Here is a 27,609-nt window from a genome sequence, read left to right as displayed (position 1 = left end):
TGTCTTCTTCAGCTGTTTCTCCCAGATGAAACTCCCCTCCTTGGTAGCACATGTCTTTTCTTGGTTACGTTGCCCTTCTAGAGTATCAAAACACCTGGATGTGGCCTTCAATATAGTAGATGTTTAATAAATATATATTGAATAGATTAATCTCCCATTTTCAGCTTTGAACATGGAAAGTTTTCAAAAGGTGATGAAGGAGACATTTTCATCTGTGACTGATGAAGCCCTGGAATACCTGTTCTGGAAAGTGGATGCAGATTGTGATGGATTGGTGACCTGGGTAAGTCTTCAGCTGTCCTTGGCAACTAGAGGTGATGGGCATCAGGGGATGGGAAGTTGTTATTGTAGCAGTGGGGATAACTTTCATTTTTTAAGTAAGAGATTTATCATAAATTTAACTTAAATGAGTATCACAGGGAGGGCAATAGAGACACGGACAAGTGTGAGCAGGCTGCAGCATATAACCATGGAGGAATTGTATGATTTGAAAACAAGATGACCTGGTCACCTGGTTAGAGTGAGGAATGACAGATAGATGGCCAGAGTGCTCCACTGATACTCTCACAATGTTAGGAGAAATTGAGGAAGGTCTTTAGAGTGTTGGATTGATCTTCTACAGTAAACCAGCTGGATCCAGGATAAGTCAAGAGTTACACAGAATAGGCAGGCATGGATGGGCTGCAATGTGTATCTTTTGAGGAAAGAACTAAAGTGAGGCCACAGATACATTTAAGTAATAACATTCAATTAAACTTGTAACTAAGTTTTTCTTAAAATGAGCATCATACAGATATTTAGAACAATTTATCAACTATTTCTTCCTCCATTCCCTTTTGTTATCTTTGTCCATTTATCCCTGTACTTTTGGAGGAAGGAGACAAGCATTTATTAAGCACCTACTGTGTATCAGGCACTGTGCTAAGTGCTTTATAAATATTATCCCATTTGATCCTCACAACAACCCTTGGAGGTAGGTGCTATTGCTCCTCATTTTACAATTCATGAAACTGAGGTAGACAGAGATTAAATGACATGCTCAGGATCACATAGTCACATAGCTAGTAAGTGCCTGGTATTGGATTTGAACTCAGGTCTTTCTGCCCAACACTATTCACTGTGCTACCTAGTTGTATATATTTTCCTTTTATATAGTAAAGTAATAGTCAATATGTATAGTAATTGTTAATATGTAAACTGCTATTCTGATTCTACTTTTCTTTATTTGGTGTCCCACTTAACTTGTGGTAACCTTGGGCAAATCATTTAACTCATTTGGGCCTCAGTTTTCTTGTTGTTGTTGTTTGGTTGTTTCAGTCATGTCCAACTTTTCATGACCCCTTTAGGGTTTTTTTTGGCAAAGATACTGGAGTTGTTTGCCATTTTCTTCTCCGGCTCATTTTATGGATGAGGGAACTGAGGCAAACAGGGTTAAATGACTTTGCCCAGAGTCACACAGCTAGAAAGTATCTGAGGCCAGGTTTGAACTCAGGAAGATGAGTCTTCTATTTGTAAAATGAGGGAGTCATTAGATTTTTTTTTTGGTAGGCAATGGGGTTAAGTGACTTGCCCAAGGTCACACAGCTAGTAAGTGTCAAGTGTCTGAGGCTGGATTTGAACCCAGGTCCTGACTCCAGTGCCAGTGCTCTATCCACTGAGCCACCTAGCTGCTCCAAGTCATCAGATTTTTATGAACTTTCTTTCTGTGTGTATCCTATGAAACCTCTCTTTCCATCTTTCTTTATATACCTCACATTTGTCATTCTTCTCCCACTAAAATCCTCCCGTGCTGCATCATGGTATAAGTGGGATCCTCAGCCTGCAAAGACTATATTAGCGGAGTGAAAATTCTGGTAGATCCTGCTAAACTGAAAGGACATCATATATGGGCCTAGTGACAGGCCAGCCTAGCTGAGGCAGAGCCCCATCAACACCTTGACCGTAAGCCACCAGAGGTGGGCAACCAGGATGGTGAAAGACCTTTAACTCATGCCTTATAAGAAGAGGTTGAAATAACTGGGGATGTTTGAATGGTTGTTATGTCTAAGAAAGATAAAACTAGGAGCCATGAGTGGAAGTGGAAGTTCCTCAGAGGAAAATGTAAGCATGATATAAAGAAAAACTTCTTAACAATTGGATCCACCCCAAAGTGAAATGGGCTGCCTTAAGAGGCAGAGGGTCCTCTCTCACAACCGCTTCCAACAAAGTCTGGATAGCCACTTGTGTGAGTATGCTGTAGAGCAGGGCTTCTTAACCTTTTTTTGGGGTCATGGTGAACTCCCTTTGGCAGTCTGATGAAGCCCACAGACGCCTTCTGAGAAGAATGTCTTTAAATGAATAAAATAAAATACACGAGGCAACAAAAGAATCTGATTACATTGGAATACGATTCTCAAAATACTAGAAAAACAAAAAACAAATTTATAGACCCCAGGTTAAGAACCTCTCCTGTAGATGCTGTCCCTAGGTTTAGAATGAGCTCCCTTCTCTCCTCCTCCTCTTGTAATGTATCTCTCTTCAAGGCTCAGATCAAGTGCTACCTTCTTTGAGATTCCCTGACTCCCATAGTTATTCCCTCCCACCCCTAAAATTTGTTTTGTATTTTATTTTTACTTCTCTGTGAAGATGTTGTATCAACATAAGCTTCTTGAGAGTGAGGACTATGTCATTTTTTTTTTAACGTTCAATTAAAAAACCACTTACGTGTCTGCTATGTACTAGGCTCTGTGGTTACCTTAGGTGAGAATCAAAATTGAATTTAAAATGGTCCCAGCCTTCAATGAGTTTATAATTTAGTAAGGAAGGTTAAGACAGGTTTAGAGCACAGTAATATGCCATTACATTCATGTACCATAATTTGTTTAGCCGTTTCCCAGTTGATGGATATCTTATTTATTTCTAATTTTTGCTATCACAAAAAGTACTGCTATAAACATTTTGATATATATGGGAACTTTTTTCTTATCAATGACTTCTTCGGGTATAAGCCTCTTAATAGAGTCTCTAGTCCAAAAGATATGGACATTGTAATCATTTTACTTTAATAATTTCAAATTGCTTTTTAAAATGGTTGTTCCATTTCACAACACCAACAATGTATTATTACTATGCCTATGTTCCTACAACCCTTCCTACGTTGATGATTTCTATTTTTTATCATTGTAGCCAATTTGCAGGATGTGAGGTGAAACCTCAGGGTTGTTTTTGCATTTGTATTTCTCTTATATTAGTGGAGCATTCTTTTTTTTTTTTTTTTTAGGCAATTGGGGTTAAGTGACTTGCCCAGGGTCACACAGCTAGTAAGTGTCAAGTGTTTGGTCTGAGGCTGGATTTGAACTCAGGTCCTCCTGACTTCAGGGCCGGTGCTCTATCCACCGCGCCACCTAGCTGCCCCGATTTGGAGCATTCTTTGATGTAGTTGTGAATAATTGACAATTCTTTTGAGAACTGTTTGTTCATCTCCTTTGACTACTTATATATCGGGGAATGCATATTAGTATTATGTACATATTTATTTATTGTTTACATATCTTGGATACAAAACTTTTATTAGAGAAATACAAAGACTTTTTCCCATTCAACCACTTCCTTTGTTATCCTAGGTGCATTGATTTTTGTACAGAAACTTTTCAGTTTCATATAATCAAAATTATCCATTTTATCTTTTATAGCTGCCTCTATCTCTTGTTTGGTTAGGAATACATCTCCTACTCATAGCTTTGAAAGTGTGATTTGCTTCTCTCCTAATTTTTTTATAGTATAATCTTTAATATTAAGGTAATGTATCCATTTAGAATATGTTGTAGAATATGGTGTAAGGTGTTGCTCTAATCCTAATTTGTACCAGAGTGTTTTCTAGTTTTTCCAGTGGTTTTTATCAAATAAGGAGTTTTTTCCTAGGTAATTTATATTTTTCACTTCATCAAACACTGGGTTATTGAGATCCATTGTTTCTGATTTTCTCTCGTCTAGTCTTTTCCACTGATTTATCTCTCTATTTTTTAACCAGTACTACATAGTTTTGATGACTGCTGATTTATAATATGGTTTTTGGTCTAGAGGTACTATTCTCTTTTTATCCCTACTTGTTTCATCATTTCGCTTGTTGTTCTAGATCAAAAGTATCAAACTCAGGCCTGGCAGCTACTAGCACCCACAAAACTCAGAATCAGATTAAAATGTAATTGGGGAATGTTTAACAAAATAAATAAAAATACAGTACAACACAGATAATATAAATTGGTGGTTTTCTAAGTCAATATGCAGTCAGCAGATATCTGTTTCTATTTGAGTTTGACACTAGTAATCTAGATTTCTTGGGTTTCGTGGTTATTTGGAATGAGATTTCCCCTTCTATTATTATTTCTTAGGTTTTGTTATTATCATAGAGAAATGCTATTGGTTTTTAAAGGTTTATTTTGTACCTTGTGACTTTGCTAAAGCTACCAATTGTCTCAATTAGTATCTTTGCTGATTACCTAGAATTTTCCAAGTATACTGTCAGCAAATAGGGATAGTTTAAATCTCTTCTTTACCTCTCATTATGCCTTTAATTTCTTTCTCTTTTCTTATGGCTGTTGCTAGCATTTCTAGTGGGGAGAGTGGGCATCCATGTTTCACTCTCACATTTATTGAAAATATGCATATAATACTTGCTTTTAGTTTTGGATATTACTTTTGATGATATGAAAAAAGATCCCTTTATGCTAATACTTTATAGGGTTTTTAGCATAAAAGAATTCTCTACTTAAAGGCTATGTTTTCATCTGTTGAGATGATTATGTGGTTTTGGATGTTTTGGTTTTTAGTATGATTAATTATATTGATTGTTTTCTTAATGTTGAATCATCCTTGCAATCCCTAGTTGGTCATAATGATTTCTTGGCTAAGTCTTGGGTAGTCTGTTTGGCAGGATTTTGTTAAAAATTTTTGAGTCAATGTGGATTATTGATATTGGCCTATAATTTTCCTTTTGTATTTTATCTTTCCATGGTTTAAGTAATAGGACTATATTCTCATGAAAGGATTCTGGTAGAGAGCTTCTTTTCTCAATTTTTGATAATAATTTGTGAAGTATAGGTACTTTTTTTTTGTTCTTTAAAAGTTTAATAAAATCTCCCGTGAATCAATACATCAAGATGATGAATTTTTTTCTTCAGTAGCTCCTTTATAGCTGGATCTATTTTCTTTTCTGAGATTGGGTTATTTAAAATCTCTCTTTCTGGTCTTCTGATAGTTTGGATATTTTGTATTTTTGAAGTTATTCCTCTATTTCTTTTGTGTTCTCAATTTTGTTAGCTTATAACTGTGTATAATATGTTCCAATTATTTTCATTTCTTCTGGGTTTGTTTTGATTTCACCTTGCTCATTTGCTATTTTATTGATTTAATTTTTGCTTTCTTTAAAATCAAATTGGCTAAGACTTAGTTTATACATTTTATTAGTCTTTTAAAAAACCCAACTTTTAGTTTTATTAATCTTTTCCTTTTTTTGGTTTCTAATTTATCTGTTTCTCCTTTAGTTTTGCCCTTAGTTTTATTTGCTTTCTAATGAAAAAGATACATATTAAGTTCATCGTTCCACTTTTTCTATTTTGTTAATGTATGTTTATAGGAATGTGATTTTTTCCTCCTGAGGACCACTTTAGCTGCATCCTAGAAATTTTTATGTAGTTTATCATTATAACTTTCTGTCACATAATAATTATTTCTATGATTTGATTTTTGAACCATTCATTATTTAGGATTTTGTTGTAAGTCTTTACTTGGGTCTTTGCCTTTCATTTGTAGTCCCTGAACCAATGACTACTTTTATTATGTTGTGGTCTGTAAAGGATATATTAATGATTTCTGCCTTTTTACATTTATTTGCAATATCTCTGTGCTCTAATATTTGGTCAATTTTTGTAAAGGTTCCATATGGTGCTAAGAGATACTTATTTTTTTTTTTTTTAGGCAATTGGGGTTCAGTGACTTGCTCAGGGCCACACAGCTAGTAAGTGTCAAGTGTTTGGTCTCAGAACAGATTTGAACTCAGGTCCTCCTGACTTCAGGGCTGGTGCTCTATCCACTGTGCCACCTACCTGCCCCGAGATACTTATATTCTTTTGTAGTCTCATTTAGAAGACACCACAGATCTTTTAGCTTTAGGTTTTCTAGTAATTTATTCAGTTCCAAATTTTCCTTTTTATCTTTCTATTAGACTTATCCAAAACTGAGAGAGGGATAGTGAAGTCTCTTCTCACTATTATGTCTCTGTCTATGTCATCTTGTAACTCAGTTAATGGTTTTTTTTTTTTTTTTGTGAATTTGGTGCCAAGGCACTTGGAACATATAAGCTTATTACTGATATTGATTTGCTTTCTATGGTTCCTTTCAGTATAATGTGATTTCCCTGTTTATCTCTTTTTATTTTGAATGCTTGTTTTTGCTTTGTCATATAGTATGACTGTAGCTCTTGCTCTTTTAGATTCACTTGATGCATTAGTAAATTTTTTCCTATCCTTTAGGTTTTTATTTTGTGTATATCTTTGTTTTTTAAATGTTTCTTATAAGCATCATATTGTAGGGTTTTGTTTTCTTATCCAATCTTGTCATTCTTTTTTTGTTTTATTGGATTATTTAATTCATTCTCATTTCAAGTTATGAGAGTTAGGTTTATGTTTTCCTCCATTTGCGTCTAATATTTTTTAAGGTTATCCCCCCTCCCCACCTTCTATTGTAAACACAATACTATGTTTCTTCAGTTACTTTAGCTTAATCTTTGTTTGTTTGTTTGCTTTTTGGTGAGGCAATTGGGATTAAGTGACTTGCCCAGGGTCACACAGCTAGTAAGTGGCAAGTGTCTGAGGTCAGATTTGAACTCAGGTCCTCCTGACTCCAAGGCCAGAGCTCTATCCACTGTACCACCTAGCTGCCCCCAAGCTTAATCTTTTTAAAGAGGGCCTTATTCCCACTGGCTCTCTTCTCCTTAGTCCATATCTCCCCTACCATTTGTTACTCCTTTCCCTTTGGGATTTTGCTTATAAGTTCCTTTTCCTTTACTGTTTTTAAGTATCTAATTCTTCTCTCCTTTTTTCTTCTCAGTTAATTAAGTAGATTCTCCCTTTCTTTCCTCCCCTTTAGTTCTGTTCATTAGTTTTTATTTTATTTTATTTTTTAAATTTTTAATTAATTTATTTTGAATCATCAACAATTACTTCCATAAGCTTTTGAGTTTTACATTAGTTTTTAAAATTTCATTTTCCACCCCTTGTCAGAGGATTTCTCTTGCTCTCTTTATTATTCACCCTCTCTGTCTACTCTAGATCCTCATTTTTCTGGTTCATGATTCCTATAATTATCTTCTCTCTATTTTCCTCATGGAATTAAAACTTCCAGGCTTATCCATCCACTCTGGGCTCTCAGCTCTAGACTGTTTCTGCCACTTCCTTGAGAACTTACCCCAAGGTAAAAAGCTTATCCCTTTTCCACTGTGCCTCATTATCACGACAATGCTATTTCTTAGAGGTGACATACTCTCCCTGTCCCCACCATGTTACTGATTATGCAGCTCATCACTGATCTCTATTCTCCCCCTGGTTACTTTCTTTTACCAATTTTTCTCAAAATTTCCTCCCTGGGTCTATACCCTCCCCTCTCTTCTAGGTACCAGTTGCCCCCAAGAGTTCCAACTCCACCTGCCTCCTGAGATAAGATGAGTGGTCTTTTCAAGCTCCAAATCCCCCAGACAACACCTAGCACAAGCATTCCTCACCCTCCCACCCATTTTCCCCTCCGCTGTAAAAGTTTTACCTTGTACACCACTTTTATGTGAGATAATTTCCCCTATTCTTCTTCTCCCTTCCACTTTCTCTTAGGCAAGCGCCCCTCTTTCTTGCCTATCCATCTTTTTCACATCATCCCAACATAATTGACTCATTCCTGCACCCTCTTTCTATGTAGAATCCTTCTACTTGCCCTAATAATGATAAAGTTTTTAAAAGAAACATGTGTCATATTCCCATACAGAAAGGTACACAGTTTACCCTTATGGAATCCCTTATGATTTCTTTCATATTTACCGTTTTATGCTTAAGTCTTATATTTGAAAGTCAAAACTTCTATTTAGCTCTGGCCTTTTCATTAGGAACGCTTGAAAGTCCCCTATTTCATTTTCTTTTTCTTTCTTTCTTTCTTTTTTTTTTTTGGCTAGGCAATGGGGTTAAGTGTTATGTGTCTGAGGCTGGATTTGAACTCAGGTCCTCCTGAATCCAGGGCTGGTGCTCTATCCACTGCACCACCTAGCTGCCCTGCCCTATTTCATTAGATATACATTTTTTTTTTCCTTGAAGAATTATGCTTAGTTTTTCTGGATAGGTTATTCTTGGTTGTAATCGCAGCTCTTTTGCCTTCCAGAATATCATATTCCAAGCTCTCTGCTTCTTTAAAATGGTTAAATCCTGTGTGATCCTAACTGTCGCTCTATGGTATTTGAATGGCTTCTTTCTTGTTGCTTGAGCTATTTTCTCTTTGACCTGGGAGCTCTGGAATTTGGCTATAATATTCCAGGGAGTTTTCATTTTGGCTACTCTTTTAGGAGGTAATTGGTGATTTCTTTCAATTTCTATTTTACCCTCTGGTTCTAGAATACCTGGGCAGTTTTCCTTGATGATTTCTTGGAATCCCTAGACTGTTCCTCTGATCAAGGCTTTCAGGTAATCCAAATAATTCTTAAATTATTTCTCTTGATCTATTTTCCAGGTCAGTTGTTTTTCCTATGAGAAATCTCATCTAGTCTATTTTTTCATTCTTTTGATTTTGTTTTATTGTTTCTTGAGGTCTCATGGAGTCATTAGTTTCTATTTGTCCAATTCTAATTTTGAAGGAATTATTTTCTTCATTTAGCTTTTGTCCCTCTATTTCCATTTAGCCAATTCTGTTTTTTAAGGTATTATTTTCTTCAGTAGTTTTTGTGTCTCTTTTGCCAAGTTGTTAATAATTTCTTTACAATTTTCTTCTCTTGCTTCCATTTCTTCATCTAATTTTTCCTTTATCACTCTTACTTGATTTGGACTTTTTTGATAATTGACCTTTTTTTTTTTTTTTAGCCCTTCTAGGAATTCTTTTGGAATTGTGTCCAATTCACATTTTTTCCTTTGCTTGTAGCTGTTTTGTTTTCACTGTTTTCTGAGTTTGTGTCTTGATCTTTCCTGTCACCATAGTACCTTCTTAAGGTCGGGTTCCTTTTTTGTTGTTTGTTCATTTTTCTACCCCGTTTCTTGATTTGGAACTTTATGTTCATGTTGGACTCCATTCTCAGCATGGTGGGGAAGGGGCCCTATCTCAAACTTCAGACTTTTTTGCGTTGCTGTCTTCAGAGCTAGTTCTGGGGTTTGGGGAGTTTTGGGAACTTCCAAGGTTGTGATCTGGGGAGAATGGTCATTACTCTATTGCACACTGGTATGCACACTGGTCCTTGCCCAGGAAAGGCCCCTGATCTCTTGGGACTGGAAGTGATACCACCTCTCAGGGCTTCTGCTCCCTCTTGACTAAAAGTGCTCCTCTCTGCGCTTGAACTATGACCCAGAAGTGGATATAGGTGATGGAATGACCATATAGTATCTGGTCTTGCATCAAGTGCTAGCACAGGGGACCCCCTGTAATCGCTTTCTGACCAGTTGCCAGGGTCCCTTACTGTCTCTGGCTTGAGAGCTCCAAAAGCTGCTGCTGCTGCTTCTGTTACCACCACCTAGTCCTCCCACTGATGGTTCATTCACGTGGGCTTTGGGCCAACCTCCTCCCCCATGCTGCAGATCTGTCTTTCTGACTTCCTATATCATTTTGGGCTGGAAGATTATCTCACGCTGACCTTTTGGCTCTGCCTATCCAGAATTTGACTTGAGGTATTGTTTTAAAATTGTTTGGGGGCAGCTAGGTGGTACAGTGGATAGAGCACTGGCCCTGGAGTCAGGAGGACCTGAGTTCAAATCTGGCCTCAGACGCATAACACTTACTGGCTGTGTGACTCTGGGCAAGTCACTTAATCCCAATTGCCTTGCCAAAAAAAAAAAAAAAAATTGTTTGGAGGGGAATGTTGGGAGAGCTCAGCAGAGGGCTTTTCTACCATACCATCTCGTCTTCATCCCCAGACGTCCCAGCTTCTAATTGAAACTTAAATGAAGAAAAGCCCATGACTATCCTGAGAAAGCTCACTGCACTTTGGATAGCTCTAATTGTAAGGAAGCTTTTCCTTATATAAAGCCTGAATTCAGCTCTTTGTAACTTCCAATTATAGTTGCTAAATCTGCCATCTGGGACTTGACAGAACAAATCTAATTCCTTTTCCACATAATAGCTCTCAAAAGGTTTAAAGACTATTATTATGTGCTTCCTCTACCCCCCTCCAATTCTTTTCTTCTTCAGGCTTTTAAACGTTGCTGCTTCCTTAAACCCATCCTCCTCTGGCGTGTCTTCTTGTATTCCTGGTGTCCCTCTTCTGCATGCACCTTAAATGTGGCCCAGAAGTAAATAGAGCCCTGTGGACTTGAGTTATAATGAAACTATTACCTCCCTTGTTGAGGATATCATGCCTCCCAACGCAGTTCAGGATAGCATTAGCTTTTTACCCCTGTTGAGGTGTAACGGGCATATGTTGCAGTGTTGTCTTGAAAGAATTCAGATTCACACTGTCTCCAAACCAAGCAAGGGCATTTTATTCAGGGTAAGGGCTATTCCTTAAGGGAAATAGATGCCCCACTGGAGTGGAGCATGAGGTTTATATAGAGCAGAAAATATTAACAAGCATCCTGAATCTGGTCCAAACCATGATTGCCTGGTCATGATGGTAAAGTGGAGCTGTGCATGTGGCTACTCATAATGCATACAGAAAAGCCCACAAGGGGAGGCAAAACTGCAGTGCAAATGATATTATAATAAGCTCAGGGTCACCTGAAGGTGAGCCAAGATGGATAATGAGCAGGTGTTGCTCTAGGGAAAGTCCCTTCTGTGATTTATGGCCAACATCCTATACGGGTAGTGTATTCACTGGTTAAAGTATGTTTATCTAGGACAACAGGTGGCTCCTCGTTGTCTAGCAATTGTTGCTGACACATTTGTTGTTAACATTGCTGCTACCCCCATTCATGTCATGGCACTGACTCATATCAAGATTTCAGGTTACTAAAACCTTCAGGACCCCCCACCCTACCCATGAGAACTGTCGTCTGCCTGTCTCTTCCATCCTGGACTTGTGAGAATGATATTCTGAATCCAAAATGTAAAACTGAGTATTTGTCCTTATTGCATTTAATCATTTTAGATTTTGCCTGCTGTTCTAGTTTGTTGAGATTCTTGTGGATTCTAATTTTGTCATCCAGCTTGTTGTCTGTCTCTATAGGTTTTATGCCATCTGTAGATCTAACAAATATGACATATACGCCTTCATCTAAGTCACAGATAACAATATTAAGTGGAAGGGAAGGGAGGAGGAAAGGGATAAGTTTTTATAGAGTGCTTATTATGTGCCAGACACTGTGCTAAGCATTTTATTATCTCATTATAGAACTATGAGAGGTCAATAGTCAGTAAACATTTAGTAAACACCTACTATGTGCTAGGCACTGTGCTAAGCACTGGGGATACAAATATAAAAAGAGAAAGACAGTTCCTGCCCTCAAGCATCTTACAATCTAATGAAGAAAGGCAGCACACAAAAAGCAGGGGGTGGGGAGGAAGGTGCCTGACTCAGGGGTTGGTGGAAAATTCAGAGCACAGAGTAATGCAACTAAGTGAGAAATGAGAAGCAAAAATTCTTTTGGGCTTCTCACTAGAGAGCTCTCTCCAAGTTGACATCAACCCATTAATAACTACTTTTTGGGTTCAATTGTCTCCCAATTCCAAATACACTGAATTATACTATCGTTTAGCTGATGATCTACCAGTCTAGTTACCCTCTCAAAAAAAATTTTTTTTGGCGAGGCATTTGGGGTTAAATGACTTGCCCAGAGTTACACAGCTAGTGAGTGTTATGTGTCTGAGGCTAGATTTGAACTCGGGTCCTTCTGACTCCAGGCCTGGTGCTCTATCCACTGCACCACTTAGCTGCCCCTTTGACCTATTTTTGATGAAGCCACACTGGCTTTTAGTGATCATTGCCTTGCTTTCTAAGTGCTCACAAACTGTCCTTTGAATATTATATGTAACATGCCCTTTGGGCTCACTCCCCCAACTCACACTTGTGCTTGCATTGGCAGGTTGAGTCCTCAGAGGGTGATTACTACCTCAGGTTCTAGGGGCAACCCTGTGGATGTCTCCTTCTAGCTCCTTAGCCCCACTGGTGTCCTTCTCATGAATAGTCAGCCAGTAGACTCAATTAACTTTTATCAAAGATGTTTACCGAAATGGCATAGCCAGAACAATAGTTAAAAAGCATTCTCCCCCCAAACCTGGGGCATACCCTCTAACAAAAATATATAGAATCTAGTGGACACAAACTTAAAGAACAGTGGTAGTGAGACTCATATATAGGGATCACATGTCAGCAAAGCAACTCACAGCTCCAGAACAGCAGGACCTTGATTTCACATGGAGTTCACTGCTTTATCTAATTTTGGGCATGCTTGTCAGACTATGCTTAGCTTTATTCCTCTCTATGCTGTTTTGTGATAGAGTGGTTATTTGCTTCCAAGTTTCTTCTTCTTTCTACTTTAGTAAATGGTTATTCCTTATTGATGAGAATCAGGTCAAGAATAGCAGATTCCCTTGTTACCTTTTTTTTTCTTTAAAGCGTTCAGTTTCATTTTATTGTTCTTTTGGTTGACACTATTATAGTTATTGCGTATATTATTTTCCTAGTTCTTCTTTCTTCACCTCCTGCTATTCTTTTTATTTCTTGTCATCCATTTTATTTTATTTTTAATAGTATTTTTTCCCCAGTTACATGTCAAGACAATTTTTAGCATTCATTTTTACAAGATTTTAAGTTTCATATTTTTCTCCCTCCATCCCTCCTTTCTGAAAATGGTAATACATGTGCTATTATGTAAAACATATTTTCATATTAGTCACAGTTATGAAAGAAGAAACAGATCAAAAGGAAAAAAAACTTAAAAAAGAATAAAGTAAGTGAAAAAATATGTTTTAATGTGCATTCAGAGTCCATCAGTTCTTTATCTGGATATGTATAGCATTTTCCTTTGTGAGTCCTTTATACTTGTCTTAGATCATTGTCTTACTGAGAAGAGCTGAGTCATTCATAATTGATCATCACACAATGTTGCTGATACTATGTATAATGTTTTCCTGGTTCTGCTCATTTTACTTTGTGTCAGTTTGTACAAGTCTTTCCAGGTTTTTCTGCAATCTGCCTGTTCATCATTTCTTACTGCACAATAGTATTCCATTGCATTCTTATATCACAGCTTGTTCAGCCATTCCCCAATTGATGGGCATCCCCTCAATTTCCAATATTTTGCCACCACAAAAAGGGCTGCTATATTTTTGTACATGTAGGTCCCTTTCCCTTTTTTGTGATCTCTTTGGGATACAGACCTAGTAGTGGTATTCTGGATCAAAGTATGTGCACAGTTTGGTTGCCTTTGGGCATAATTCCAAATTGCTCTCTAGAATGGTTGGATCAGTTCACAACTCCACCAACAGTGCATCTGGGTCCCAAGCATAATAGATTCTGCTCCAGCCCTTTACCTTTATTCTGTGTGTGTCTCTCTGCTTCAAGTATGTTTATTGTAAACAACATATTGTAGGATTCTGGCTTTTGATCCACTCTACTATCTGCTTCTATTTTATGGGAGAGTTCATCCCATTCACATTCATAGTTATGATTACTGTGTATTTCCCTCCATCCTATTTTTTTCCTCCTCTTTGTCCTCTCTCTCCTTTCACCATTTCCCTCCTCAGTGGTATTTTGCTTCTATCTCCTACCTCCCCTGATCTGCCCTCCCTTCTGTCAGTCTCCCCACTCCTGCCTTTACTTAATTTCTGACCCTTCTACTTCCCTGTCAGGTAAGATAGATTTCTATATTGAACTTCTTGTATATATTATTCTCTCTTTGAGCCAATACCAATGAGAGTAAGTTTCAAGTTATGCCCATTGCCTATCCTCTCATCTTCCCCTCCACTGTAATAGGTCTTTTGCATCTCTTCACGTGAAATAATTTACCCCATTCTACCTCTCCTTTCCTTCTACACCTAGTGTACTCCTCTTTCTCATCCTTTAATTTTTTTTTATGTCATTCCCTCAAATTCACCTTATACCGGTACCCTCTGAGTGTGTGTATTCCTTCTAGATGTACTGTTAATGATACAAATTTAAAGAATTACATGTGGGGATGTAAACAGTTTTAGCTCTATTGAATCCCTTATGTTTCCTTTTCCTTTTTTTCCCTGTTTGTGTTTCTTGGGTCTTGATATTGGAGATCAATTTTTTGGTTTAAGTCTAGTCTTCTCCTTATGAAAGCTTGAAATCCTCCTATTTCATTGAGTTGAATTGAATTCATTGTTTTTTCCCTTGAAGTATTATGCTTAATTTTGCTGGGTAAGTAATTCTTGGTTGTAGTCCTAGCTCCTTCGCCTTTCAGAACATCACATTCCATGACCTCCAGTCTTTTAATGTTGCAGCTGCAAAGTCCTGCGTAATCCTGATTATGGCTCCCTAATATTTGAATTGTTCCTTTCTGGCCACTTGCAGTATTTTTTCCTTGACCTGATAGTTCTGAAATTTGGCTATAATGTTCTTTGGAGTTTTTATTTTGTGATCTCTGAGGTGATTGGTGGATTCTTTCAATGCCAATTTTGCCCTCTGGTTCCAGGATATCAGGGCAGTTTTCCTTGATAATTTCTTGGAAGATGCTATCCAGGTCCTCCTTTTGAATCTGGCTTTTAGGTAGTCTAATGGTTCTGACATTGTCTCTCCTGGATCTCCTGGATCCTGGATTTTTCAGATCAGTTATTTTTCCCATGAGGTATTTTACATTTTCTTCTATTTTTTTCATTCTCGTGAATTTGATTGATTCTTGACTTTTTTTTTTGTTTGTTTTTGGTGGGGCAATCGGGGTTAAGTGACTTACCCAGGGACACACAGTATTTGATTGATTCTTTGATGTCTGATAGAGTCACTGTTTCCACTTGCCCAATTTAAGGAGCTGTTTTCTTCAATTAGTTTTTGTATTTTCTTTTCTATTTGGCCAATTGTACTTTTTAAGGAGTTGTTTTCTTCAGTGGATTTTTGTATCACCTTTTCCATTTGGCCAATTCTACTTTTTAAGTAGTAGTTTTCTTTTTCCAAGCTGTTTATTCTTTTTTTATAATTCTTTTGCATCATTCTCATTTATTTCTCCAATTTTTCTTCTAGCTCTCTTATGTGATTTTTAAGCTCCTTTTTGAGCTCTTCCATGAGTTCTCTCTGGACTTGAGACCACTTCCCATTTTTCTTTGGAGGTTTGCCCACAGGTGTTTTGACATTGTTGTCCTCTTCTGAGTTTGTTTTTTGATCTTCCCTGTCATCATAATAACTTTCTATGATCAGATTGTTTTTTTTTTTTGGTTGTTGTTGCTTTTTGCTCATTTTTGGGGGCATTTTTCCTTTCTTTTAAATTTGAGTTCTGCTCCCAGAGTGGAAGGGGCATTGTCTCAGGCTTCTTATGCCAGGGGCCACAGGTCGTGGTTGTTTACCTGGTGCTGCTCCGATGTTACCCTGAGGCCCACAGGGGATCCTGTGTTTGGTGCTGAGCTGAGGGGGTCATGTGGGGTGCAGCTGGTGTGTAGGGGTCTGGCAGCTTTCCTAGTGCTTAGCTGGGGTCCTAGTGCTGGTGTCTGTGATATGTTGAGGCAGGTGGGGTTTTCCCCCAGGAATACACTGAAACACACAGTGGTCTGGCCACTGGTGGTTGCCAGCCCTGGTAGGGTTGATGTCTGCCTGTTTGTCCCGGACTATACTGAAGCACATGGTGGTTCTTGGAGCTGGAGTCTGCCATTCCCCTGGCTATGCTGAGGCATGTGGGGGGTCCTGGTGTTCCCATTTGCCTGCTCCACCACTATGGAGCTCAAGAACTACTGCTGGTTTGCTGAGGTGGGGCTTACTGCTGGCTTGCTGGGATGCTTTCTGGCCTAGACTGTGCTCCCCTTTCACCCAAGTGAGATAGGCCTTTCCTACTGATCTTCCAAGTTGCTTGGGCTCAACAATTGTTTCACTTTGTCTTTTTGCTGATTCTGCTGTTCCAGGCTTTGTTTTGGGGCACTATTTTATGGTTTTTTGGAGGTGAATATGGGAGAGTTATGGCAATTTACTGCTTACTCTTTACCATCTTGGCTCCCAGGGAAAGTATTGTTCCTTTTATTTTTAAAATTTTTTTTAGTGATTTGTTTTCACATCTCCTTCATATTCCAACGTATTTGTCTCCTCCTTCCCAAGGAATCATCCCCTATAACAGAGAATAAAAAAAAAAATCCAGCTTAGTGGAAGCATCTAACACATTGAAAAAGTCTGACATTATAGGCAGTTTACCACAACCTTACTCCTCCACCTCTGCAAAGATGAGGAGGTGTGAGATGCCTTTTCATATCTATTCTTTGTGGCCAACTTTAGTCATATATAATTTTATAGCATTCAGTTTTGATTGTTTTCAGTTTTTGATTGATACTTTTCCTTCTTACATTATTATTATCATTGTGTATGTTGTTTTCCTGGTTCTGTTTATTTAATTTTATAGCAGTGCATATCTTCTACCTTTTGTAGGATCAGATTATCACTAAATCAAGCCAGTAATCAAGAGAAATTATAGGGAGGTAAACATCAATTAAATATAAGGATATTTCTAACAATCAGAGCTATTAAAAAACAAGAATGGCTGCTCAGGATATGGTGATGCCTGGAATATTTTATCAGGTTAATCTCCTAGTTGGAAGTAAAAATGGGATTCCTACTTCAGATAGTTTGGACTAGGTGACCTCTGAGGGAGGCCCTTTCCCACTCTGAGAGCCTATGATTTCATTGCTGCTGCTAATATCCCCATGAACCTTAACTTTTAAAATGCTCAGGTGGTAGAGCAACACCAAACCAAAATGTTTTGTCTTTTGGTTTATTCTTCTTGAAGACTTGTCTAGAGATCAACGAATGCCAGAGTTTTGTGAGAAGTGAGTAGTGATTACTCCTTTAAGCTTGCCTGATATTACCAGAAGCTAATATAAATGCATGAATGAAGAAAAAATTATTGAGTTTTCTGTTCCCCGGGTGGTGGCATATGGTACAGGGGCTGTTGAGCCTGACAGTTCTCTTGGGCTTGGGAGTTCTGAGTTGCAGTGGGCTAAGCTGGTTGGGTATCCGCATACACTCTGGCACCAGTATAGTGAGCTCCCATGAATAGGAGGCTTCCATGTTGCATTAGGAGGAGCTAACCAGCCCAGGCACAGGTCAAAACTTCCATGCTGATTAAAAAAAGTGGAAGCAGAGCCATGAGTAGTGCCTGTACCTCTAGCAGGGTGAGAGAAGGATACTATGTCTTTAAAGAAAAAGTAAAGTGGGGCAGCTAGGTTGCACAGTGGATAGAGCTCTGGCCTTGGAGTCAGGACAACCTGAGTTCAAATCCAGTCTCAAACATGTGACACTTACTAGCTCTGTGACCCTGGGCAAGTCACTTAACCCCGATTGCCTCACCAAAAAGCAAAAAAAAAGAAACAAAACAAAACAGTTCTAAGATGCCAATATTTTCTTCCCTTATGTTTTTCCCTTGATTCAGCGCAAGTATCTAGATCATCTGATGCGGGATTTCAAAGGGAAGGAAGAGATGAGGAAAGGCCAGTATCGACTGCGTCTCCAACCTCCTATGAGGATTGTTCCACTGTAAGAAATCTTAAGTCCTCCTCTATAGGTTTAGAAAATAGCCTAACTCAGAAAAGCTTTTGTGCTGAGGGATCATTATGTAGTGGAAAGAACAATGAACCCAGTCAGATATCCCACCTCCATTGTTTCCTCAATGTGATATGTTGAACAAGTTATAACTTCACTGAATTTTATTTTCATTCTCATCCAAATGAGCATAATGCCATTTTCATTACCCACCTTACAAGGTATACGAAGCTCTTTCTTCATTATCCCCACTTGACAGATGAAGAAACTGAGGCATCTCTACAGTGATAATTTTGGCATAGGATAGGCCAGAAGAAGGTCCATAATTGAGAGCTGGTGTAGTTATCACAACTTATTTTTAGCAGCTAGAAGCTATGGGTTGAGGTAGAGGAGTAGAGGCATATTTAAATAGAACAAAATGACCTGGCAAATCTTTTTTCCCAATAGAAATTCAAGGTAATATAAGGAGAGAGAGAGCTCTCACAATTAGCTGGATCAGGGAAAGTGGCTCCTAGGTTGATCCTTGAGGGAAGAAAAGGATGAGAGGGGAGGACAGGGACAGAGCCAGACACAGGGATATATTATCATAATACACGAAGGCACGAAATAGAGAGTCAGCTTCAGGGAGAAAACTGACATGAAAGTCAAGGAAGAAGAGAGTATAAACATAATCACTAGCTTTTATATAGTACTCTAAAGTTTGCAAAGTGCTTTACAATTAAAACCCATGAGCTGTTACTACCTTAGTCCTTCAGTGGTGTGAGAAGATAATAAGACCAAGGAAATAAAAGTTCAATTTTCCGAGCGTGTCGATTTATTAAGTAATGCACAGCAGTTGCCCACAAACTGGGATCAGACCTACTCAACTTAGGCCTGGACCCCAGATACAGGAGAAGACAGACTTTTATACATTAAAAACAATAATCAAATAAGGCCCATTAATTACAAAGAAACAATTAACCAGGATACAATATTAGGTAATCTCATTTCTAATTGGAGGAAAAATTAGCGACTTTCCAGGTTGGAAGTGGGAGAGTGAATGGCTGTTATTCCCTGAAATCAGAAAAAACAGGTGTCCCACTTCCCCCAAGTGTCTGTGAACAATCAGAGGAACATGGAAACAATAACTGATAGATCAGTATTGGGTCAGTTTTCAAATAAGACATATGTATTGCTTGAGTTGTACAATTGTGAGAAAACTCCTTGCATCAGTCTTTGGATTTTGACTGGGTTTCTGGTCAGCATAACCTAGGTCCTTAGGTAAGAGTCTTTAATCAGCAGTTAGGGATGGTCCAGCTTCCCAGCCATGCAGGGCTAAGTTCAAACAATGCACTAAGGTTTTCTGTGTGGTTGATTTTTGTGAATCTAAGTGCAGGACACGTTCCCATTGTGTCTCATTCTGTTAGATGTGGTCCATCTTTCTAGAGCCTGATTCTGTCATCAGCTAGGTAAGAGCAGTAATGTGACTAGAACTTGGGTCTCCCAACTCCTACTCCTGTGTTCTTATACTTCAACAGGGAGGGATTTGAGGGGATTCGGATAGCAAGTGATCAATTATGGAAATTGAGTGAACCATCCTGACTCCATTTTTTGATTTTGGAGCTAACTCAGGTCCCTTTCTATTCAATTATGGGTCTAGTCCATAGCCTAGAGCAGTGGTTCTCAAAATGAGGTCCACAGACCCCTGACAGTCCTTGAGACTCTTTCTGGGGGTCCTTGAGGTAAAATCTTTTTTTTTCTTTAATGAAAATAGCATTTGTTAAGCATTTACTATGTGTGAAACACTGTAGTAAGCACTGGGTATACAAATTGAAAGGTAAGAGTCTCTATTCTTAAGGAATTTGCAGGGAAACAGCATATATGGAAACTTGCAGTTATAAGTTAGATGAAAAGTTCTCATGGTCCTTAGTGTACAGTGTCAAAAAAGATAGTAACCTCTTAAAATTAGAAAAAAGTTTTTTATTGATTTCTTTGTTTTTTATGTTTTCATTGTTTTACCTAGTCATAATTATATTTAAATGAATACTTTAAAATTTATCAGTTTTAATTTCTAGTATTGTAAATATAGATAGCTATAACTCCCAAAAATAGTTCTTTGGGGCCTTCAATTTTTAAGAGTGTATAAAAGGGACCTCAATAATTTTTAAGAGTGTAAAGAGGTGGGGCGCAGCCAAGATGGTGGAGTAAAAGCAGTGACTTGCTTGAGCTCTCCCCCAGACCCCTCCAAATACCTATAAAAAATGGCTCTAAACAAATTCTAGAGCAGTAGGACCCACAAAAAGACAGAGTGAAATAAATTTCCAGCGCAGGATGACCTGGATGGTTGATGGGAAAGGTCTGTTGTGACGGGCTAGGAGAGGAGCACAGTTCAACCTGGGCCGCACAGGCAAAGACCAGGCCTCAGTGAACCTGGAGCAGGCCTCAGGGGACTGAATCACTAGCAGCTGTAGTGGTTTCCAGACTCCTCAACCCACAAATGTCAAAGATGACTTACAAGGTCAGTAGGAAAGGTCTGTTGGACCTTAGTGAGAGAGGAGCATGGTCCCAGCCCCAGTCCTAGGACAGCCCTAGGAAACGTGACTGCTTCCAGAACTCTTGGCCCACAGATGATGGAGGGATCAAGCGGCTGATCAGAGCAGGATTGCAGGGATCTCTTTGCTGGTGCTGAGGCAGGATTCTCTTGCTTTGCCCCTGCTTGGATCTGGGTCACAGTCCTGGGGCGAGGATGAGCACTGGTGTAGTGGTGGAGAGAGAATCCTCCTCACAGTTCAAAGGCAGAAAAGAGTGTTTGTGGTCACTCATAGAACAGAGCATAGGCCAGGAAAGGAGTAAACACCTCGCCTTTGATCATACCACCTTGGAAGAACTGAAAATTTACAGTCCCTAGAAGTATCTCTGAAAACAGTTGCATAAAACCCCTGCTTGGGACAGTGCACCCTCCACACTGGAAGCAGAGCCCTACCTGAACAAAGAGTTTAAAAGTCAAGTAATTGACTGGGAATAAGAGCAATCAGCACAAAAAAACTTAGACTATAGAATCTTACTTTGGTGACAAAGAAGATCAAACATACAACCAGAAGATAACTAAATCAAAGCTCCTGCATCCAAAGCCTCCAAGAAAAATAAGAATTGGTCCCAGGCCATGGAAGAGCTCAAAAAGGATTTTGAAAAGCAAGTAAGAGAAGTAGAGGAAAAATTGGGAAGAGAAATGAGAGAGATGCCAGAAAATCATGAAAAACAAGTCAGCAACTTGCTAAAGGAGACCCAAAAAAATACTGAAGAAAATAACACCTTAAAAAATGGACTAACCCAAATGACAAAAGAGGTCCAAAAAGCCAATGAGGAGAAGAACCCTTAAAAAGCAGAATTGGCCAAATGGAAAAGGAGGTCCAAAAGCTCAGTGAGGAAAATAATTCCTTAAAAATTAAAATGGAGCAAATGGAAGCTAATGACTCTATGAGAAATCGAGACATTGTAAAACAAAACCAAAAGAATGAAAAAATAGAAGACAGTGTGAAATATCTCATTGGAAAAATAACTGACCTGGAAAATAGATCCAGGAGAGATAACTTAAAAATTATTGGATTTCCTGAAAGCCATGATCAAAAAAAGAGCCTAGACATTATCTTTTAAGAAATTATTAGGGAAAACTGCCCTGATGTTCTTGAAATAAAATAGAGGGTGAAATAGAAATTGAAAGAAACCACTGATCACCTCCTGAAAGAAATCCCAAAAGGAAAACTCCCAGGAATATTATAGCCAAATTCCAAAGTTCCCAGGTCAAGGAGAAAATATTTCAAGCAGCCAGAAAGAAACAATTCAAGTATTGTGGAAACACAATCAGGATAACACATGGTTTAGCAGCATCTACATTAAGGGATCAGAGGGCTTGGAATATGATATTCCAGAGGTCAAAAGAGCTAGGATTAAAACCAAGAATCACCTACCTGGCAAAACCGAGTGTGATCAATGAGGGGAAAAAATTGATATTCAATGATGTAGAGGAATTTAATGCATTCTTGAGAAACCAGAGCTAAATAGAAAATTTGACTTTCAAATACAAGACTCAAGAAAAGCGTGAAAAGGTAAACAGGAAAGAGAAATCATAAGGGACTTATTAAAGTTGAACTGTTTACATTCAAAAAAAGATGATATTGAAAAGATATTTGCAACTCAAGAGACATTTCTCATTATTGGGGTAGTAGGAAGATGTGTGTGTGTATACATATATATATATACATATATAATTAAGAGATGAGAGAGGAATGTACTGGGAGAAGGAGAAAGGGAGAGGTAGATTGGGGTGAATTATCTCACATAAAACAGACAAGAAAAAGCTTTTACAGTGGAGGGGAAGTGGGGGGAGGTGAGAGGGAATGAGTGAATCTTACTCTCATTGGATTTGGCTTAAGGAGAGAATAACATACACACTCAATTGGGTATGGAAATCTATCTTACCTTACAGGAAAATAGGGGGGAAGGAGATGAGGGGGGGACATGATAGAAGGGAGGGCAGATTGGGGGAGAGGGTAAGCAGAAGCAAACACTTTTGAGGAGGGTAGGGTCAAAGGAGAGACTACAATAAATGGGGGGCAGGATAGGATGAAGTTATAATTATTTATATAGTTATATAGTTTATATGGTTAGTTTTTTACAACATGACTATTATGAAAGTGTTTTGCATGACTACACATGTATAACCTATATTGAGTTGCCTTATCAATGAGGGTGAGTGGGGAAGGAGGAAGGGAGAGAATTTGAAACCCAAAATTTTAAAAACAAATGTTAAAAATTGTTTTTACATGCAACTGGGAAATAAGATATAGGCAATGGGGTATAAAAATCTATCCTGCCTTATAGGAAAATAGAAGGGGAAGAGGGCAAGAGAAGGTGGGGGTGGTGATAGAAGGGAGAGCAGATTGGGGGAAGGGGTATTCAGAATGCATGTTGTCTTGGGGTGGAGGGGAGGGGAGAGATGGGGAGAAAATTTGGAACTCAAAATCTTGTGGAAGTGAATGTTGAAAACTAAAAATAAATAAATTAATTTAAAAAAAGAATGTGAAAGAAGTTCTGAGACCAAGAAGTTTGAAAATGGTGGGCCTAGAGAATAGAAGAAGGCTTTGTTGGGGGTGGGTATGATTAAAGTCCTCCAAATACCTGAAGGGCTGTTAAAGTGAGAGATGGATTTGACTGTCTTCTTGGGGGAATAACAAGGACTAGTCTGTGATCCTAATGTACCAATTCACTCTAATAAGTTCTCTAGTGAGTTCATTCTTCAGAGTGAGGCCTTCAAGGAAGGCCTTGTTAGGTCAAGGGTGGCTACTGATGGAATGCACCTCCTTGTCAGATATTGAGTTCCTTGTCAGTAGAGATCTTTAAGCAGAAGATAGATGACTAACTACTGTCTTTGGATGGTTTAGAGGGAATTCATTCTGAACCTAGGGGTTGGATGAGACAATCTTTGAGTTTCTTCCAGCTTGAGGATTCCCTTATTTACTTTCTCCTCATTCATCTAAATCTGTAGTTTAGCTTTCCTAAGCAGGTTGTAAGGGAATCAGAATTGTTCCTAAATTCCTCCTCCTCTACTTTTATCTTTCTCTAGTGATGGGATTGCCATGATTCCTATACGTTCCCTCACCTCTGCCCTTTTTCCCGTTCCTAATATCTTTGCAACAAGCATGGTAATTGGAATATTATTGCAGAGCTCATTTTGTGTTCATTACACTATTTGTTTAGGGCCTCATTTCCAATGGAAAGGGATTTATAAAATTGTTCATTCCTTTGTTCCCACAACCCATTGTGTTCCAAAGCACTTGCATGACAAACTTGCTGCTTTCTGTAGATTCCTACTAAGCCAAGACCATAGATGGGTTCTGTTTTTCCCTCCCCAGTGTGTATAATCTGTAGACTATAAACCTTAATTAAATAAAACTAAGGGAGGGATGGGGAAGGAGGGAAGAGGAGGCTCTGAAGGACCTTCACAAAACCAGTTGAATTTCTTTTTTTTTCTCTCACAAGAATCCTCTTCTTGTTCTTTTTTTCCCCCTCTGTTCCTCCTCTGCAACCTTGTGATGTGATTAAATCTTTCTTTTGTTTCATTCTATCTTCTTTCTTTTTTTTTTAAAATTTATTTCCTCATCCAGGAATCACGGACATGAGATTGTGAAGTTGCAATTCTTAGCCAATCAGTTTCAGGGATCAGCTGGTCGCTTCCTTACTGTCACCAAAGACGGGATCCTTCAGTTCTGGGACGAATCCTTCAAGCTGCTCCGGACAGTCCATGTAATTCAATTCAGTACAGTTCAACAAGCTTTTATTAAATGTCTACAATGAGCAAGTCACTGTGCTTGGGACGTAGGAACAAAACCGAAGCAGTCCCTTCTCACAAGGAGTTTGCATCCTGCTTGGGGGTATGGGTAGGAAGAGCCAACATGTACAGAAATAGGCATAAAACAATATAATTTAAGGAGGGAGAGAGCACTTACTACTGTGAGGATCAGGGAAGGTGGCTCCTGAGCTGATTCTTGAGGGAAGAGAAGGACAGAGAGGGGAGGACAGGAACAGAATGCTTTCCAGACATAGGGGATGTCTTGTCACAATACATGAAGCTAGGAAATGGAGAATCAACTTCAGATAAGTCAAGAAAGAAGATGGTATAATAATAATGTTGTGTTGTTCAGTCCTTTCAGTTGTGTCTGACTCTTCCTGACTCCATTTGGGGTTTTCTTATCAAAGATACTGGAGCAGTTTGCCATTTCCTTCTCCAGCTCATTTTTATGGATGAGGAAACTGAAGCAAATAGGGTAAAGGATTTGCCCGGGGTCACAAAGCTAATAAGTGTCTGAAGTTGGATTTGAAATCAGGAAAATGAGTCTTCTTAACTTCAGGCCCAGCACTCTATCCATTGTGCCACCTAGCTGCCCATAATGACAGTAGTCAGCATTTATATAGCACTTTAAGGTTTGCAAAGTGCTTTACAAATATTATCTCATTTGATCATCACAACAACCCTGGGGAGTAGATACTATTATAATCCCCATTTTACAGGTGAGGAAACTAAGACAGATAGAAATTAATCTGCTCAGTATCTGAGATCATATTTGAACTCAGATCATCCTGATTCCAGGTCCAGCACACTATCCAACACTCAGCCACCTAGAAGGTTGGGGTGGTGAAGAATGTCAAAGACTGCATAGAGGTCAGGGAGGGAAGGTTGGGAAAAGATAACATCAGCAATCTTGGGGAGAGTTGTTTCAGCTGAGGGGTGGGTTCAGAAGTCAGATTTTAAGGTTGTAAGCAGTGGTTCTTCCTCAGAGCCAAAAGTTAAGGAAGAAGAGGGTAGGTAAAGATGTGGAAACATTTTGAGGACTGCGGCAGTGGATACAGGGAGCTCACAGCAGATGGTCTTGATTTTCTCTGCAAAACTGGAGGTAAAGATATCTTCTGGGAGCTTAAGAAAAGAAGGTTTTAGGCTACTGAGAGGAGAGGGATAGAGAGGAAGATTCATGTTTGTGGCCATTAGAGAACCAGGTAGTTCAAGAAATGCTAATTAATTAATTAAAGATTAAGATTTATTATTATTATTTATTTAACTTATTATCAGGCAGCTGGGGGGCACAGTGGATACAGTGCTGGCCTCAAGTCAGGAACACCTGAGTTCAAATCTGTCCTCAGACACTTAATTTCTGAGACCCCAAGACAAGTAACTTACCTCTCTGTTTGCCTTAGTTTCCTCAGCTATAAAATGGGGATAATAACCCTGTGAGTGCCTACTCACAGGGTTGTTGTGAAGATCAAATGAGATAATATTTATAAAATGCCTAGCACCCCCTGGCAGGGGTGGGGAACCTGCAGCCTCGAGGTCACGTGTAGCCTTCTAGGTCCTTGGATGTGGCCTTTTGACTGAGTCCAAGTTTTACAGAACAAATCCTTTTATTAAGGGGATTTCTTCTGTGAAGTTTAGATTCAGTCAAAGGGCTGCACTTGAGGACCTAGGGGGTCACATGTGCCCTCGAGGCTGCAGGTTCCCCACCCCTGGCCCCTAATAGACTATATATAAATGCTTATTCCTTTTCCTTCCCTTTCGTATTAAGTGACTCATAAAGCCCTGTATTCAGCATTTGGTGATACAAAGGCAAAAACAAGACAATTCCTGCCTTTGAGGAAGGGTTCATATGAAAGACATAGATTGAGAGTTGAGTTGTCTTGGAGGCAGAATCTGCAAGATTTGGCAATTGATTAGATGGGAAGTAGGTGAGAGAAGTGAGACTCAGGGAGAATTCCAAGGTTATGAACTTGAATGCCTTTTAGGATCATAGAATCATATAAATTTAAGAACTGACAGGGACCTGGGGCTAACAAGTTCAGCTTCCTCTTTTTATAGATGAGGAAACTGAGGTCTACTTAAACAACTTGCTCAAGGTTTTGACATTAGTAGGCAGGATTTGAACCCAGGCTTTCCGACTCCAAAGCCAGTGTTTTCCTCCTTGCACTATTCTGCTCCTTGATAGTGGTGCCCTCTAAAGAAATTGTTGTTTGTCCTTTGCAGTGGAAGAGGACTGATTACATCATGGGGTGATGTCTTGCATTGCTTGTGAATTGGATTTAAGTGAGGCAGAATTTCTCAAAGTCATCAGTCTCACTTTGAAGGAAGATTAGAGGAGGGGAAATTTTGGGTGGAGAAGATAACTCCTATTTGGGCATAGAATCATGAATGAATGAATCATATTCATAGTTTTGTGATTCATTCATAGTCATAATAATAGAATCTGACTGTTTAAAATAATACAATCTCCATAGTCATAGTTTCTGTCCTGGAGGAGCTGAAGAGCTAATACAAAGATGACACAGATCAGTATGTTCAACACCCAACTTTCTAGTTCTTTTTTCCTGAATTTTAGCCAGTGGCAAGAGAGGCAAACATTTAGGGATTTAGAGATATTTGCCAGTGGCAAACATGTAGGAATATGGGAAGAAAATCAATGATTCTCTAGAGATGGAAGATTTATTTTAAATGTGTTGTAAACACAGTTACTTTATAGGCCTTGTATAATTGAGAAGAATTTTACAATGACTTCTGTTAAGTATTTCTGGGCATATCCCTTCAGGACCGGGAGGGAACCAATACCATCATCCCATATTTAGGGAGGAAACTGAGGTCTGTAGGAGCCAGTCTAAATTTTTGTGATGTGTCAAGACAGAATTGGAATTAGCATGGGCAGTCCACAAACTTTGAGTATGCTGAGGGAGCTTATCTTCTGTTTCCTTCTTTCTGTGGAGGCTTCTGGGAAGAAGGAACTCTAGGTCAGGGCTCCCCTCCTTTATTGCCTTTCCTGGAGAGGATGGTAGGACATGAGTACGTACTGTTCCAAGGCCAGTCCTTGGAATTAATTCTTCCTGGTGGTATTTTTTGGCCTTTTCAAAAGTAAGAAACATTGTTTTTAGTTAACCAACAAGCATTTATCAGGCACTCACTGTGTACCCAGCATTGTATGAGATACTGAAGAGGATACAAAAGAAATAAAAAAATATGATCCCTGCCCTCAGGATGCTTTTCACCTGGTTAAAGAGAGGGCAGGCACAAACAGATGACATAGTTTGCCCCCTGCTTGTCTCTTGCCACTCATCTCCCTTAACCACCTTTTATCCTCACCCCTTCACTTAGTATAACACTGCCATGTTAATATTCCTCAAAAACTGCTTTTGTTATGAAGATCTCCTGTTCCAGGGCTTATATTGGCTCTCTATTACTCATTAGATAAAAAAAA

At 38.8% G+C, this 27,609-nt stretch overlaps 1 protein-coding gene across 1 annotated transcript in view; it reads left to right on the top strand.

Annotated features, from left to right (window-relative positions):
• Positions 1 to 27,609, top strand: part of EFCAB8 (EF-hand calcium binding domain 8) — a 114,730-nt gene that overhangs the window by 5,800 nt on the left and 81,321 nt on the right. Inside the window, exons 5-7 of the mRNA XM_027868019.1 lie at positions 165 to 283; positions 17,733 to 17,836; positions 23,986 to 24,124. Coding sequence (XP_027723820.1) covers positions 165 to 283; positions 17,733 to 17,836; positions 23,986 to 24,124 — 362 coding nt within the window. The remainder of the gene's footprint in view (positions 1 to 164; positions 284 to 17,732; positions 17,837 to 23,985; positions 24,125 to 27,609) is intronic.

This window comes from Vombatus ursinus, unplaced genomic scaffold (assembly GCF_900497805.2).
Source record: "Vombatus ursinus unplaced genomic scaffold, bare-nosed wombat genome assembly UNPS02014786.1, whole genome shotgun sequence".
Lineage (NCBI taxonomy): Eukaryota > Metazoa > Chordata > Mammalia > Diprotodontia > Vombatidae > Vombatus > Vombatus ursinus.
The sequence above is the reverse complement of the archived record's forward strand: the minus strand, read 5'-3'. Positions and strand labels throughout refer to the sequence as shown.